The 17,890-nt window shown below is 36.5% G+C and overlaps 1 protein-coding gene across 1 annotated transcript in view; it reads right to left on the reverse strand.

Annotated features, from left to right (window-relative positions):
• The window catches only part of GRAMD4 (GRAM domain containing 4), a 47,507-nt gene extending 30,274 nt beyond the window's left edge, over nucleotides 1-17,233 (reverse strand). Inside the window, exons 1-2 of the mRNA XM_015832145.2 lie at nucleotides 17,036-17,233; nucleotides 6,382-6,502 (exon numbers count right to left, since the gene is read on the reverse strand). Of these exons, the coding sequence (XP_015687631.1) occupies nucleotides 6,382-6,502; nucleotides 17,036-17,191 (277 nt within the window). The 5' untranslated portion in view covers nucleotides 17,192-17,233. The remainder of the gene's footprint in view (nucleotides 1-6,381; nucleotides 6,503-17,035) is intronic.
• Between the last annotated feature and the right edge of the window lie 657 nt (nucleotides 17,234-17,890).

The following is a 17,890-nucleotide window of genomic DNA, read 5'->3' on the forward strand; positions in this document are numbered from 1 at the left end:
AGGAATTGGGTCTAAAAGATGTTATAGAAAGGGAACAAATTTTACCTGAGACTGAGTTGAAAGTGGATTTACAAATGGCTACAAGAATGGCATGGAAAAAGATGATACACTGGACATACAGAAGAAACTGACTGATGTCTTAATAATTAAAACAGATATGAAAACCATAAACTAAGAGCATCACATGGATAATTTTCCTGTATTTGATTTTAAAAAGAGACTTATTAAAGTTTTGAATAATCTCATGAGAACAGTCAGAGAAAAAAAATGAAAAGAAATCAAGTACTATGGACATTTGAATGGTTTAAGATTATTAGAAGTAAAAGTAAGGAATATAAAGTTGGTTTGTTGATCTTCTCTGCACTCTTTCCAGAATCTCAACATCTTTTTTATATTGTGGTGCCCACAACTGGATGCAGTATTCCAAATGCGGTCTTACTAAGGCTAAAGGTTAAATAGATATGTTGTTACCACTGGTAATACTTAATGGACTTTTGCTGATCAGGACTGAAATTATGAGGATTTAAGGGTTTTTTTTTTGTAGATATAGATGGAGTATGGGAGAAAAAGATCATTTGTTATATTTTAAATTGCTAAAAAGTTTTTAGACTTTTGAAAGTCTAAAGCAGGGGTAGTCAACCTTGGCTCTTTTATGACTTGTGAACTTCAACTCCCAGAATTCCTGAGCCAGCTGTGCTGGCTCAGGAATTCTGAGAGTTGAAGTCCACGAGTCATAAAAGAGCCAAGGTTGACTACCCCTGGTCTAAAGGATGAAAGTTGGAAGTCATTTCTTTATATATTATTTTTGTTGTTCTTCATTATATTCCTATTTTTATTTCCTTTTTATTTCTCCCAAAGAAACACTTGGCATAGTGTGATGGGTGGCACTTAAATTTAATAAATTAATACATAAAATTTCCCTTTCTATTTTTGGCACCTTTTACTCTTTCTTTCTATTCTTTTACCTTTCTTCCAATTTGCATGACTTTTTACTACCGGTATTGCAATTATATTATTCGAGGGAGGGAGGGAGGGACTTACCAGATCATCAGGGAGATGGTGTTTCTGTTTGTAGGGACTTTCTTTTTATTCATGTTNAGGAATTGGGTCTAAAAGATGTTATAGAAAGGGAACAAATTTTACCTGAGACTGAGTTGAAAGTGGATTTACAAATGGCTACAAGAATGGCATGGAAAAAGATGATACACTGGACATACAGAAGAAACTGACTGATGTCTTAATAATTAAAACAGATATGAAAACCATAAACTAAGAGCATCACATGGATAATTTTCCTATATTTGATTTTAAAAAGAGACTTATTAAAGTTTTGAATAATCTCATGAGAACAGTCAGAGAAAAAAAATGAAAAGAAATCAAGTACTATGACATTTGAATGGTTTAAGATTATTAGAAGTAAAAGTAAGGAATATAAAGTTGGTTTGTTGATCTTCTCTGCACTCTTTCCAGAGTCTCAACATCTTTTTTATACTGTGGTGCCCAGAACTGGATGCAGTATTCCAAATGCGGTCTTACTAAGGCTAAAGGTTAAATAGAAATGTTGTTGCCACTGGTAATACTTAATGGACTTTTGCTGATCAGGACTGAATTGATGAGGATTTAAGGTTGGGTTTTTTTTTGTAGATATAGATGGAGTATGGGAGAAAAAGATCATTTGTTATATTTTAAATTGCTAAAAAGTTTTTAGACTTTTGAAAGTCTAAAGCAGGGGTAGTCAACCTTGGCTCTTTTATGACTTGTGAACTTCAACTCCCAGAATTCCTGAGCCAGCTGTGCTGGCTCAGGAATTCTGGGAGTTGAAGTCCACGAGTCATAAAAGAGCCAAGGTTGACTACCCCTGGTCTAAAGGATGAAAGTTGGAAGTCATTTCTTTATATATTACTTTTGTTGTTCTTCATTATATTCCTATTTTTATTTCCTTTTTATTTCTCCCAAAGAAACACTTGGCATAGTGTGATGGGTGGCACTTAAATTTAATAAATTAATACATAAAATTTCCCTTTCTATTTTTGGCACTTTTCACTCTTTATTTCTATTCTTTTACCTGGAAGGAAAGAAGGAATCTAACAGGCCTTCCAAGGAAGAGACAAGTTTTATTTAGCACTTGCTGTACATATTTTGGTTAGGCCATGCTGGATAAAAGCATAATACTTCATGTTTAGTTTCTAGAAAATGATTAAACAGATTCAAATATTTTGCTAACAACTGTTTATTAGCCTCAAGCAGAAGGGCACAGTAGAGTACTGTAATTATAACAGCATCCTAGCTCTGTAGCAGAACTCTAGTTGGTGAGGTGCCAGGCATTAAGAGAGCCAAAGAGGTAATGTAGGTCAGCAAAGCCAGATCACTCTATTTGAGATGATTAGCTGTCAACTGATCCATTGAAAGTGGCCTCAGCAGAAATTAAAAAAAAAACCCATCCAGGATTCAATTTGAACATAGCTTATAGGACAGGGAACATTATGAACTGCATGAGCCGGCTTAGAGAGGAAATATAGATGAGATGTGTCAATGACTAGGAGATAGACAATTCCCAAAGAACATGTGATTTGTTTACTCTTATTGCACATAATTGGGGAACTGAAATGGGAATTGGCAGATTATTTTATTTGAGTCTATGTTCCCATGCTGAATGTTCTTTACTACAGAGTTCAACATTCCACACAGGCGTCCTACCTTTGCTTAATTATTTTTCATTCCACAAACATTCTTGTAACAGCTCATTAATTACAAAGAACACCCATAAGCACGTATCCAAGGCAGGAGACGTATTCCATTCTGGATAAATGGTTGTCCAATCTTTTCTTGAAAACCTCAAGCAAGGGAGCACCCATAAATTCCAGGAAGCAAGCTGTTCCATTGTAATTGTTCTCAGCGTCAGGAAATCTCTCTTTAGTTCCAGGTTGGATATCTCTTTAATAATCTTCCACCCATTACTTTTTGTCCCACTCTTCATTTAATTTAATCACAATCTTCATTTAATTTAATTTTTCAGTCTTGAGGCTGCCCAATTCCACAACTCTAGTAGCTTACAATTAAAGAAAATTAAAAAGAAACATATATTAAAAAAATGTAAAAGAAGCAAATAAAAGCTATAGACATATTAAGTTCAGTGTGGAAAGAACTTCAACAACTTTGGGGGATAAATAACTCTGCCTACAACATGGAGTTTGATCCTGACGGGGCTCAAGGTTGACTCAGCCTTCCATCCTTCCAAGATCAGTAAACTGAGGACCCAGATTATTGGGGGCAATATGCTGACATTTTAAACCACCCAGAGAGTGCTGTAAAGCTCTATGGGGTGATATATGAGTCTAAGTGCTATTGTTATTAGTATTGTTATTGCTATTGGGTTTTTGTTTTTATACTTCTGCTTCCCTAGGAATACAGTGCAATGCATCAACAGGACAATAAAAGTCTTTTCAATAAAGTGTTTCTGCGGCCAAGAAAAACAAGAAAACAGCAATTAAAATTAAATTTATTTTTAAAAGGCAGTTGAAAAGACTAATGCTAGAGAAGCTGTCATCCTGCAAATGGCTGGTTGAACAAATGTGTCTTCACTTGTCATTTAAAATAAGGCAGCGTGGGAGCTAGTCACACATCCTTCACAATCTAGCCATCTAAAAACCAACTAAGGTTTCTGAAGAGTGTTCGGAGAAACTTTTCAGTATGAGGCTATTCATTCAATCTATATCAGGGTAGATATTACCAAGCATCTTGAATGCATCTGGTTTTCCCCAGCTGGCACAATCTTTTCCTCTTATACACAGAGTGCTAATGTATATGTGTAATGGAATGTACAAGTGACTTTGGGCATCCTAGACAAGAGAGAGAGGAGACTCCAGACTCCAGAGGCTTAACTGTCAGAGAAAGAAACTTTGGTAGAACTCGCCATAAGAGATCAAGTGGTTAAAAGTAATAGAGGGAAATCTGTACCTTCAGACTTACAAGTTTAATAGACATAGAATGTAGGGTTAGGAGGAGTTCTGGAGTCTTGTAGCCCAACAACCGGAATAACAGAATAATAATGATGATGATGATGATGATGATGATGATGATGATGATGATGATGATGATGATGATGATGATGATAAAGTTGGAAGGGACCTTGGAGGTCATCTAGTCCAACCCCCTGCTCAGGCAGGAAGTGATATACCATTTCAGACAAATGGTTGTCCAATCTCTTCTTAAAAACCTCCAGTGTTGGAGCATTCACAACCTCTGGAGGCAAGTTTTTCCACTGATTAATTGTTTTAACTGTCAGGAAATTTCTCCTTAGTTCTAGGTTGGCTCTTTCCTTGATCAGTTTCCATCCACTGCCTCTTATCCTGCCTTCAGATGCTTTGGAGAATAGGTTGACTCCCTATTAGATACTGGAACCCAGTTATCATATCACCCATCGTCCTTCTTTTCATCAAACTAGACATACCCAATTCCAGCAACCATTCTTTATATGTTTTAGTCTCCGGGGCCCTAATCATCTTTGTTGCTCTTCCCTGCACCCTTTCTAGAGTGCCAACATCCTTTTTACATCGTGGCGACCAAAACTGGATGTAGTATTCCAAGTGTGGTCTTACCAAGGCATTAAAAAGTGGTATTAATACTTCATGTGATCTTGATTCTATCCCTCTGTTAATGAAGCCTAGGACTGCATTGGCTTTTTTGACAGCTGCAGCACACTGCTGGATCCCTCTCTCAGTTACTACTGTTAAGCCAAGTAACACCTATTCTATAGTTAGTGTTTGGTCTTCCTGCCTAAGCACAAGATCTTATCTTTCACATCACTGAACTGTATCTTGTTGGATAGGGACCAATCCTCAAGTCTATCAAGATCCTTCTGAACCTTGAGTCTATCTTCCAAAGTGTTAGCAATGTAACATTAGTATTCATTGTTTTGGTTTCCTGTCTGAACTACCTTGAAGGGCTGATGTATTATCCCTTCACAACAAATAGGCAGATAAAGGATTGCTGCTGGATTTTTATCAGATAAATTTTGGAGACCTGAGTATACTGTAGATATTACCTTCAGTGATACAATGAAATCAAATATATCAATCCTGCTATTCCTTTTATATAGCAGACTTGCACACCTTTCATTTTTTTCACAGGGTTTTTCCTTACCAGATCAATTGTATCTTGAACAAAATACTTAAACAAACTAATGCTGTATCCCAGTGGCGGCGAACCTATGGCACAGGTGCCAGAGGCGGCACTCAGAGCCTTCTCTGTGGGCACGCGCGCCGTCGCCCCAGTCTTAGGCTTTCGGCTGGGTTTTATAAAACCTTTTTGCTTTAGGCCTCCGCCGCCATGTACAAAAAAAAAAAAAGGTTCAATCAGTCAATTTCAACTTCTTGCGGGAAAAAAAAGATCTTGCAAAGTTGGAATTGATTGATTGAACTTTTTAGTCCCACCCAGTCTGCCATTACCACTGCAGTCATGCCCACTCAATGGGCCACGCCCATCCAATGGGCCACACCCACCCGGCACTTGATGATGCATAAGTGGGTTTTGGATTGCAGTTTGGGCACTCAGTCTCTAAAAGGTTCGCCATCACTGCTGTATGCCATAAATTTCCAGTTTCCACAATAATTACTTAGATGCCATTCCTTGTTTACTTATACATTCGAACCAGAGATTTATGATGTTTGGGAGAATGTTTTGGCTTCAAAGGGTTTTTACTTAATTCAGCTACAATTTGCCTAATTATCCAAAATGCTATAACAATATAGCATCTCCTTGTACTATTTTGTCTTGCAACCATATTTGTAATGACTATGGTTCTTTTCTGCTTTTTAATGCTTATATCTTAATTTTATACTGTACATAATTAAAAGAGTATAGTTGAAAATATATCAAATGCATGAATTCATTGTTTGCATCAAGTCCAATAAATCTGATAAACAGAAATGAAATGCACATACAATTTAAACAAAGCCAGACTAGTCTTAAGCCCCAACACTTAAACCATTAAACAAAAAACGTTACTAATCCTAAAAAAAACTATGTTAATAACAGAATCTAAAAATGGGCTTGTTTTATTATCATAATCCAATTCATGCTTCTATTCAATCATTAAAATATTCTGAATTTATACTGAATGGAAAGCAAACTAGTTTGGAGGTTATTGTGTGCCATATACTTCTAACTAAACAAAGAAATCTTTCCTGAGTCATTGTTGAAAACTTCTTTCTAATTAGGACTTCAAATTATAAATAAGGAAACTTAAAATATAACTTTGCCAGAATGACAGGATCGTGTCAATTAAAAACATAATATCAGCTAATAATGAGGAAATATATATATATATATATATATATGTATACAATACTGAGTACCCAAACAAAATGTCTTTGTACTTACGGAGAAAGTGCTTTTCCAGCAAGGCAATTTCCAAGTGGCCTTTGATCTCATTTAATCTGTCAGACTCTGTTCTGTTATAATCGGGAACTCCTGTAGCCATGATGACAGCCCCAGGGCCAGCCTATGGAGGGAAGAAGGGGGTGTATAAGAAAAGAGAAAAGATGCTGGCAGCTCAGAATCCAATCTCTGAAGGAGGACAAGAAGCAAGAACATCCACACACACACTCCAAAATGAAAATATAAAACAGTAGATAAGCTATGGTTATTTTTATTTACTAGTTTATTTGGGGTAAACCAAGAGCTGGGCAGAGCCACAAACCTTTCGTACAGCATTAGGCTGTTGAAATGAATCAATGGAAGCTTATGAAAGAAACCATATCTCTCACGGCGTGTCTCGCATCACTGCGCTTGCTCAGACCTCCAGAGCAGATGCTTTGATTTCTGCAGCACAAACCGTCATTATCTAAACTCCCTCTGATTGGCTAGAAGCCTGCTCCAAATAAGGATCCTTCCAAGTCAATTATGGGCCACGGGTTTCAAAAGGACCATTTAAACAATTATGAAGTCTGTAAACTGAATATGCTGCACTCAGGATAAATCCTTTCTCATGCATATTCAAGTACAGTCTGCAGCACAGAATAAGAAAGAAGAAAGAGGAGGAGAAAGGGTGAGGAGAAAAAAAACCTGTAACGTTTAAAATTTCCACAACTGTAATATCCTTGAGATATTATTGTCTTTATTTATTGATTAGCTCTTGCCTTGGGGCCATATCAAAGTGCAAAGTTCCAGAGACAAGTTATTACTAAAATTTGATAAAAGCAATTTAAAATGGAATTAGATAAAATACAATTTAAAATGAAATTGGAATAAAATAAAATGAAATTGGGATAAAATACAGTCTAAAATGAAATTGGAATAAAATAAAATGAAATTGGGATAAAATACAGTCTAAAATGAAATTGGAATAGAATACAATAATTTAAGATACAGATAAAATATGATAAAATTATATTTCGGTGTCACCCCTGCAATCTACTCCAATCAGTCCCACATATGCAGATCTCAACTGGACCATTTTGCTTAAGTACTGTGCTGTGTTAAATGTCATTTTCAGATTCTGACCGCACATAAGGTTAGTTGTTTTGATATGGGGACCCCAATGGGTCATTCGTTTGGTATATAGACCAAGGTACCTGTCTCTCTCCCTCTTATACAGGCAACAATCGAATAGTATGTGAGCCAGGTCTTCTACCTCTGGCGCTCCGCAAATGCAGAGACGCTCATTGTAGGGTATAGAATGGAATCTCCCATATCTGACCATTGTGTCGAGCTGTTCGAATCTCGCTTGCGTAAATATGTCCCTTAGATGTTTTGGCAGTTGTAACTTCAAATAGCTGTCTATTTGAAAAGTACATTTGTATTTGCTCAGCCATTTCAAGTTATCCACCTTGCTAATGATAGCTATCCTTGAGATATTAACTTTTTAAAAAATGGAGAGAGAGAATAGGACAGATAATGCAGCATTGCAAAGATCAGGAACAGATTTATATTCTCATATAAACTTGGGTATAAATAAAAATAAATTATCGGTGGGTGGATGTGTGCATTAATTGCCAAGCAAGACAGAAGCTATACAGGATATCCTCGAATTGCTACTGTAATTGAGCCTGGCAATTATGGTTGTAAGTTGTGATTATCATAAAGAAGATCATCACATGACTGGGCCTGATTTTGTTACCTTTTTGTGGCTGTCATTAAGCGAATGTGGTGGTCATTAAGGGACGCTAATGGGCGTGGTTTTTTTTGCAGGAAATCAGAAATAAAGACTGCTTTCTGGCAAAACTGTCATAAATCATGGCCACATGACCTTGGGGTGCTGCAAACATCTATAAATGTGACCCCATTGCCAAGCACCCAAAATGTGGTCATGTGACTGCAAGAGAGGTGATGTTGTAACTTTGAAGCCAGGTTTCAAGTAGCTTTTGGGGGGGGGTCCATCAAAACTTTGAACGGCCATTAAGAGATTGGTCATAAATTGGGGACTACAGTATAAACTTAAAAAAAGAAGAGATGCATATGAATAAGAAGGTGAGTGAGTGCTAAAACATCTTGTAAGAATAGATGCCTATGCATGAAAAAGATCAAGAACAAACTAATAGTCAAGATCATAATTGTCATTCTATTAATATTCTAGATTATTGCTTCTAAAGCTGCATCTGGGATTAGAACATGTTGCGTAGTGATTATGGGAGCTGACAGTAGTTATGCCTGGTGGGAAAAACAAATATAGACAATAAAGTTTTCTTTAAAACATATCCGTGTATTATAATGAAGTTAAAAATTGTATCACTTGAAGGTAAATATATTGCCATTGATAATTATAGTTTTCCTCTTCTGAGAAAATGGTAGCAAGAGATGTACAAAAATAAAGAATAAGTCAGTATTTGCTCAGCACTGGAAAAATAAAGAAATGCCATCTGAAGAAAAGATAATCAAGAAAATAGTGGACTGTGCAGAAATGGATAGACTTACAGTGAAGATTAAAGAAAAAGAAGATACAGAATATTTTCAAATATGGGACGTATTTTATCAATGGCTGGAGAAACGAGGTAGAGATTAGGAATTTAATGTTTATTATTAAGTAAAACAAATGGACCTAGACAACACGTTGTTTACCAAGCACTATGAATTGTAAATATAGAAAACTAATAAAATATTACATATATAAAAAAATAAAGAATAAGTCAGAAAATTCAACCAATCCTGTGTGGAAAATATATACTTTGATCAAGAACTCTGTGGGCAAGAATGCATTTTTCCCACTTTTTAAAGCTATAATATATACACAAACACTGAAAGTAAGACTGAAAAATGTGTTAAATAGTAAAATCCTTATTTGCAATGTGTTTCATTTTCATAGGGAATAGCACATTTAAATATAGTGAAGCTCATTATCTCAGATGCAATGCAGACATACAATGCAGTCATACAGAGCTTTCTATTTTATAGTAGATATTTTCTGTCAATGAACTCAATATACATATATCTAGAAATTAATTTTCTACATGCACCCATTCCTCCAACATTTTAGGAATGTGAATTCCTATGCAGTCCTTTTATTTGTCTCTGCATATTAAAAAGGAAATCAGAATCACTCCTGTTTTTGTCTTTTTTTTTTTTGTTTTGTTTTCTGGAAGATTAGCTATGCAGTCATCTGTGGAAAATAACATCAGTGACCGACCTAACAGTAAATAGGCAGGTTGGCTAGTGTCACTTTGAAAGGCTAAAATTGCACTCCATTATCTGCTTCAATGCTTTACTGTGCTCTGAGAAATGGTGACACTTCAAAAACAGCCACTGGAATCACAAGTATTTCTGCTACTGAAATCAGGGTTAAAAGTATGCAGATTGAGGCACTATCAAGTATTCCAGAAATAATGTAACAGAATTTAGTTCCATGTAACTGGATATAATACCACAATCAGTTCTAATCCCGATCCCCTATTAATTATAAGCGGCAATGCTTCAACAATAAAAATGATGTAACAAGTTATATTTTGGGCTTTTATTTTTACCCCAAATTTTTATGTTCCCCATCAATCTCATTTTCTTATTAACACACCCGGCCACGCAAATGGAAAGTTACACTTGCTTAGCACTTATTTTTGTCCCCATAAAATATTAATCTAACTGCACAGTATTTTAGACACATCAACGCAGAGTTCTTAGATTCAGTGTTCCAATATCTCAGGAGTTGCCACAAAGAAGAGGGAGTCAAGCTATTCTCCAAAGCACCTGCAGGCAGGACAAGAAGCAACGGGTGGAAACTAACCAAAGAGAGAAGCAACCTAGAACTAAGGAGAAACTTCCTGACAGTTAGAACAATTAACCAGTGGAACAATTTGCCTCCAGAAGTTGTGAATGCTCCAACGCTGGAAGTTTTTAAGAAGAGACTGGACATCCATGTGTCTGAAATGGTACAAAATTTCCTGCCTGAGCAGGGGGTTGGACAAGAAGACCTCCAAAGTCCCTTCCTATTCTATTCTATTCTATTCTATTCTATTCTATTCTACTCTACTCTACTCTACTCTACTCTACTCTACTCTACTCTACTCTACTCTATTCGATGAAGCAGAAATGACTTTAAATTATAAACGAAGGCAAGGATTTCACATAGTTATTGAGGAAAGGGACATTTAGCATTGCAATCTTATACATGCCTGTTCAGAAGTAAGTACCCTGAGTTCAGTGCCTTCCCAAGCTATAATTTTATATTGATTTATCTAGGAGTAGGATTCAAGGAACTCAGTCAAACTTAATTCTGAACCAGACTATTCAGTAGGAACAATCCGTTCTTCTAGAGTCACTTTCTCTCTTCTAATTTTGAAAACTGCACAACTTATTAATAATTTGACAAAGGAATCACATAAAAACTACAATACAAGCCCTACATAAAGCTTTGTTTAATTACGCCTATGGTTTCTCCCAAGCCTGTAAGTGCTCGCAGAGTTGATATATTATGAGTTCCTTTTAGGTAAACAATGTTTTTTCTCAGGACCCAAATGAGACCTTGGAAGTGCACTTTCCATTTAGCTCTCCCAGCCTTTTGAAATAGCCTTCCATCTGAAATTTAAGGGGATCCTACCCTTCTAGCCTTTCAAAAGCCATGATGACCTGACTCATCACATCAGCATTAGGCTAAAATGGGGGTGGAGTCAGAAGGTTAATAGTTTGGTTGGTCTGAAGCCTGGTGAAAAGTATTGTTCTGTTTTTATTCTATTGCTTTTATTGATTGTTGTGAGATGATGTAATGGGCATTGGGAATGGCTTTGAGAGACAGAAGGAAAGGGCCACTACCAAGGCAAGTCGGATTTTTTATTTTTTGAGGTTGGCCCAAAAAATAATGGTTTACATTCCAGGGTTCTAAAGGACCTGGAAGATATAATATCGGAGCCACTGAATATAATCTTTCAAAGCTCCTGTAGCATAGAAGAACTACCAGAAGATTAAAAAAAGAGCTGATATTGTTCCAATCTACTAAAAGAAGGAAAATGGATCCTGGAACCTATAGACCACTCAGCTTGACATCAAAACCTGGGAAAATCCTGGAAAAGATAATCAAGTGAGTACCTAGAAACAAACAAGGCATTTGCTAGAAGAAAACATGGCTTACTTAAAAACAGATCATGCCAGAAAAACATTATTGCCTTCTTTGACAAAGTGACTAAATTACTGGATCAGGGAAATGCTGTGCACATAGTATACTTCAGTTAGGCATTTGACAAAGTAGACCACAGCCTACTTCTTGATTAGATAACAATGTGGAATAGTTGGTACCACCAAGAGATGGATTTGCAGTTGGCTGACCAATCACGCCCAACATGTAAGCCTCAATGGAACTATATCTATAGGGGGAAAGCATGCAGTGGGGTAACCTCAAGATTATCTCTTGGGCCTGGTGCTCTTCAACATCATCATAAGTGATCTAGATGAGGAGATAGAGGGGTGAATTCATCAAATTTGCAGAAAACACTAAGCTGGGGGAATTGCTAACACTTTGGAAGATAAAATCAAGACTCAAAAAGAACCTGACAAACTTGAACACTGGGCAGTTCAGTGGTGAGAAAAGTAAGGACCTGCATTTAGGCATGAAAAACCAAATGCATAGGTATACAATAGGCAGTAACTAGCTCAACAGTTACTGGCTCAACTCCCTCGGAGAGAGGGATTTATGGGATTTATGAGCAATCAATGTGCTGCAGCTGCCAAAAAAGCCAATGCAGTCCTAGGCAGTATCAACAAAAGGATAATGTCCTTTTAAGTATTATCATGAGAAGTGATAATACTGTTTTATACTGCACTAGTGAGGTCACAGAGAAGAGCAACAAAGATGAAAAGGCGTCTGTAGGCTAAACTATACAAAGAATGGTTAAGGGAACTAAGTAGGTCTAGCCTAACAAAGAGAAGAGAGGGTCAACTTATTCTCCAAAGCACCTGAGGGTAGGACAAGAAGTAATGGGTGAAAGCTTGTTAAAAAGAGATTAGACCTAGAACTAAGGAGAAATTTCCTGGTAGTGAGGAAAATCAATGGAACAACTTGCCTCCAGGAGTTGTGGGTGCTCCTTTGCTGGAGGTTTTCAAGAACAGTCTGCATAACTATTTGTCCAAGACCATATAAGATCCATTGCCTTGAGCAGGGGTTCAACTAGAAGACTTCCAAGGTCTCTTCCAGCCCTATGAGTCTATGAAAATCTATTCCATCCACTCCATCCTTGCTTTACCAATTATATCTCTTGGACACCCAATAAATCATAAATACGACTTCACTTTGACCTTTAAATGTCTTTCAAGATAATTTCTAAATGAAACATTAAAGGTTCTGGAACTGTTTTAGTAGTGGCATCTCTTGTCCCTGCACACCAGGAACTCTTCCTCTGTTGCATTTCCTATGGCCATAAAAACACAAATATTTCACATATGGAGGGGGGGTGGTTTGGGCCTGCCCTGACAGAAGGCACTATTACTATATTATTTATGCTGTGTTTTGTTTTTAATGCATTGCATGCGGTTTCTTGTACGCTGCTCAAAGCCAGTGTGAACTGGAATGGAACAGAAATTTTAATAGTGTAATGAATAAATAATTGAAAAAAATGTCAGCCATTAAGACTAAAATGGCTTTTTTTATTAAGATTGGCTATAGTAACAGAATCATCCAAGTCTAACTGTGTTTTACTTCTTCCCTTTGTTGTACTCATGTGAATTAGGCGGACATATGCCTAAGATGCTTACAAATACCTTCATTGTTTCATCTTCATTGTTTAAGCTTAAGCAATACGTTTGCTTGTTGCCTTGGTGATGGATCTCCCCTCTCTTTAAGGGTCTACACTTTATTCTCTACTTTTCTCTTTATTCTCTACACTTACATAGCTGTAAGGCCCAAGAAACCACACTCACATGTAGAGTTCAAGCTCAGTGCTTTATCATATTCTGCCTACTATACAGGAATCTGATAGCAGTGTTCCAATATCTCAGGGGCTGCCATAAAGAAGAGGGAGTCAAGCTATTTTCCAAGGCGCCTGAAGGCAGGACAAGAAGCAACAGGTGGAAACTAATCAAGGAGAGAAGCAATCTAGAACTAAGGAGAAACTTCCTGACAGTGAGAACAATTAACCAGTGGAACAACCTGCCTCCAGAAGCGGTGAATGCTCCAACACTGGAAGTTTTTAAGAAGAGACTGGACAGCCATTTGTGCGAAAGGGTATAGGATTTCCTGCCTGAGCAGGGGGTTGGACTAGATGACCTTCAAGGTCCCTTCCAACTTTACTATTATTATTATTATTATTATTATTATTATTATTATTATTATTATTATTATTATTATTATTATTAATCTCCTCAGAATGACAGCCTTAGCCAATAGATAGATAAGGCTCTATGAAGCTTAAGGGGAGGGGGAGTGTCCATTTTGAATCTCTTGTGGCTCTGCAAGGACTCAAAACTAATTCCCCTTCCTGGCTGAGTGTTTCCCAACAACAGCTCAAATCAGAAGTTGATAGGGCTGAATAGCACGTGGGATTAAAGACAGAAAATATTCTTCCGAGCACACCAGGATGCATATGGAGCCCCTGTCCAAAATACCGTGAACGTGTCTTTGCTTAAACTGCAGAGGATGACTGCACAATCCCAGGAAAAGCTGCTTTAAGAAACTGCCTGCAAATGCTAAGTTAATACTCTGACGTGTTCCCAAATGCCCTTTTATCCCTGAAGTCCAAGTGACGTACTGCTGCAGAAGTTAACATTGCAACTGTCACTGTTTTATAAATTTCAATCTTTTTCCGATTGGGATGCTTTTTTTAGCACTTCATATGTTATAAGGCAGAAAAGAATTATTTCAGCAATTAATATTCTACCCTTCAGTTACAAATTGTCGGAGAGGGAATTGTGCAACACATAGTTTTAAGAGACAGAGGAACAATTAAATCCAGCAGCACCAACATTAATTAAAATTAAACTTCAGCAAAATGTTGGAAAGCTTCTATTCCCAACAAGCCTCTATTCTATATTTGGTGCAACAAACCCTTTTCTCCAGTCACATCCCACCCACCATATTATGCAATGATCCTCAACAGTCAGGTTGAAAAATGGGAGAGTTTGAAAAACTGCAGGAGAAGCCGTAGCCAGCTTACTAGCATGCAGATATGGCAACAAAAGCAATGTTCCTTGAAATACTTATATATATTTGTTTATAGGGCACATACAAACTTTGTATACCACTTACCTCAGAGACTCAGGGCCATTAAAATAACAATACCCACACAAACAAAACTTCCCAAAACAACAAATCGCCAAAATATAACAGTTAGCCTGAATCCCCCATCAACACTAGATTTTTAATGGAATATGCAGTTTTAACAATCTTAAGAAAGACTAGCTGGATTGAGGTCACTACAGGACACTGCTCCAGTGCAGGCCATTATTAAGAAGGAGTGCTTTCAGACTCCTCAATTCACATAGGGTGGGACCTTTATGTTCTTGAGATAAGTGCAGAGAATAAGAGAGCTGGTTCTGGAGATACACAGAGGCTGAATCACATAGAGTTAAAAGTTAAGAACAGATCTGATTATACCAGAAATGAAAAAAAAGCTTCTGAGATGCAATGGTTAAGATGCTGGAGTGATACAAAGAAGACTCACATTCAATTAGAAGCTCACTTGGTGACCTTGAGCCAGTCACTAATTCAGCTGAACCTTTTTCAAGGGATTGTTATTGTAGGAGAAAATCAGGAAAAAGTAATACAGCACCTAAACCCCTCCTGGATGAATGGTGGGATACAAATATAATAAATAAATAAACTATTGACTGTGTGTATTCAGTGCTTTGAGTCTATTATGTGAGTTGTCTGGTTTTGGTTTAATCATTAAATAAACTCAGCCACTGTGTTTGGTAAACCAACCCTGGTTTATGAGATATGGTGAAATGTGAACCTAGTCAGCTGTGGCTTATTCAATGAAATTTAGGGAGCTCTGTGACATAGTCATTTAAAGAAAAAAATCACTCAGGATTTTCAATTAATCTCAGAGCTAACAAATAAAACAAAACATGAACTTAAGAACTAAAACACATACAAAATAATCAGAAAGAAGTAAAATGTTTTTAGGTTTGTGAGAGAACCAGCAACAGGGAAAACAAACTTAACAATACTAGCCTTGGGAATGCTTTGCTTTGATGAATCTTCCAATTCACATTTCAAGGTCACATCATGGAGTCAATGTAAGAGCTCATCTATCCACTTTCTTTTCATGACATGGCACAGAGCAAGTTATTTTTAACTGAGGAGTTTGGAGCAAGCAAGTCCACAACACTTTAGAACAGCCACTAGAGAGATCTCATTACTTTCACTGTGCTTTGAATGATAACCTTTATCGTATTAGTACAATTTAGTTGCCTTTGGCTGTTCCAGGTTTAAAGTCCATGTTAGTTCAAATAAAATAAAAGATATTGAAAGTTTTTACTAAATTGTTATTTATATATATTCTTCTTCAAACTTGAATTTAGAAAAAAATCAAGTTTGGCTCTAATCTCTCTGACAAAGAAGCTCTTCTCTCAAGATCCCATACAGACTCTCAATATAGATTCATATCTCAGAAAGATGAGAAGAACCATTGTCATTCTCTTTACATTTGCATTTTTGCCTTTCAGGGGATCTCCAGATCCAATCAGTGTACAGGCAGCAAGAAAGTTAAAATATGCCATCCTCCACCTAACAACTTTTGCATCAAATTCCAAGTTCTTTATAATTATATTTAGATATAAATGAATATATTACTGCATGCGTATGTATGCATGCCTAATTTTTAAGTTTGGTTTGTTTACTCATTTATTTGTAAAATTTATAAAACCACCTCACTTACAATTTGTGAGTACATCAATAATAATTTTTAAAACCCCCAAATTAAATCAAAAGATAAATACATACCCAGTCTGAGTGTATTATACCCCTCTGTAAGAAAATCTCCAGATATACTGAAATATAATTCCCAATAATATCAACTAATATTGGATGGGCAATGGATTAATGAATTCTTAAGGAAAACAAAACATAGCTAAGCTTAATGTATAGATAGGGACCAACAAGAAAAACTAAACTAGGAAATATAATTTTAGTTTAATTGATGTAAGAATTTAATTTTATGGCCTCAGGGTGGGTGCACAAGGAGCCATAAGATTTTGGTGGTTTCCATTTTTATAGGCCAAAAGGGAAAATATTCAGCCCTTGAAATATATCTCATAGTTCCAGTGAAAAGATTCATCACTGTTGTTCTTCATAGCACTAAAAGGAAGCCATCTGAAATAGACCAGGAAAACTTGTATCCATCAATTCCAAAGCACTCGTATTACACCCAGCTATCCTGAGAATTAAAGGAATAATGGAAAGAATATTTAATAAGCCTCTTCTTCCCAAAAAAAGAATGCTGATAAAAGGTGACAAGGCAAAAATCTTCCTTCCGTCTTTGCTTTCCATGCTATAGGCCTAGTAAGGTTTTTAATGTGTGTATGTCTTCTGCCACAGGTTCTCCTTCCATTCAGATTGTTCAGGCTCGTTTCTTCAAAATAAGCAACAGCAATAAAATGTGCAAGCATCTTAAAGACTTACAGCGTCTCTCAGTTCATCGTAGCCTGATGTACGAGGTATTTTCATAGGGATTTCATCTCCACATTCAGTATCTGAAGCATTGGGAGACTCTGCTAAGTCCGGGAATTCATCTCTCTTATGTCCTCTGAACCTTATTTTGTCCAGCCTCTTTAGCATGTTCAGCACTGCACCTTTCTGCTTTATCTTAACATGACGGTTGGAGTCCCTGAAGAACACAAAGGGAAGGAGAAGAAAGCATAAGATTATTTTCAGAACATGTATTTAACATAGGTTCTGTACTACATCAATCCGACAACTCTTGGCAGTGCTCAAGAATATCCAAAGCAATCTTACGGTCTAGAGTGACCTCCATAAAAACAACGAGAAAAATAACAATAAAAAATTACCACTTTCTCTTCCCATTTGGACTCAAAGAAGAAAGGTTTTCAAAATTATTCTAAAAGCAAGAAAGGAAGGGGTCAAAAATATTTCAAGGGATGTTATGTCGCAATTGGGGTCACAACTGATAAGGCTTGTTTTCTGTTCCATACAGTCTTCGCTTCATATGAGGAGAGCACCCTGTGAAGAGATTCTACTGAACACTTAAAACGATAGGCAGATTTATTTTGGATTTGTGTGAGTAACCCAGAGTCATATATCTCAGATTAGAAACCATATAAATTGAAATAACAAATAAAGTGGCCCTCACCTGTGATATAAGAAATATTGTAATTATACAGTATGTCTTATTACTAAATCCTTGATAATAAAAAAGCCATCATACTTCAGAAACCATGTTTTTAAAAAAATAATTTGAATTCACATTTTATTTTACCAAATAACTTTCTTTAAAAAGATAATACTTTTTGCCCATGA

This window comes from Protobothrops mucrosquamatus, unplaced genomic scaffold, assembly GCF_001527695.2.
Source record: "Protobothrops mucrosquamatus isolate PMUCROS unplaced genomic scaffold, P.Mucros_1.0 scaffold_308, whole genome shotgun sequence".
NCBI classification, from domain to species: domain Eukaryota; kingdom Metazoa; phylum Chordata; class Lepidosauria; order Squamata; family Viperidae; genus Protobothrops; species Protobothrops mucrosquamatus.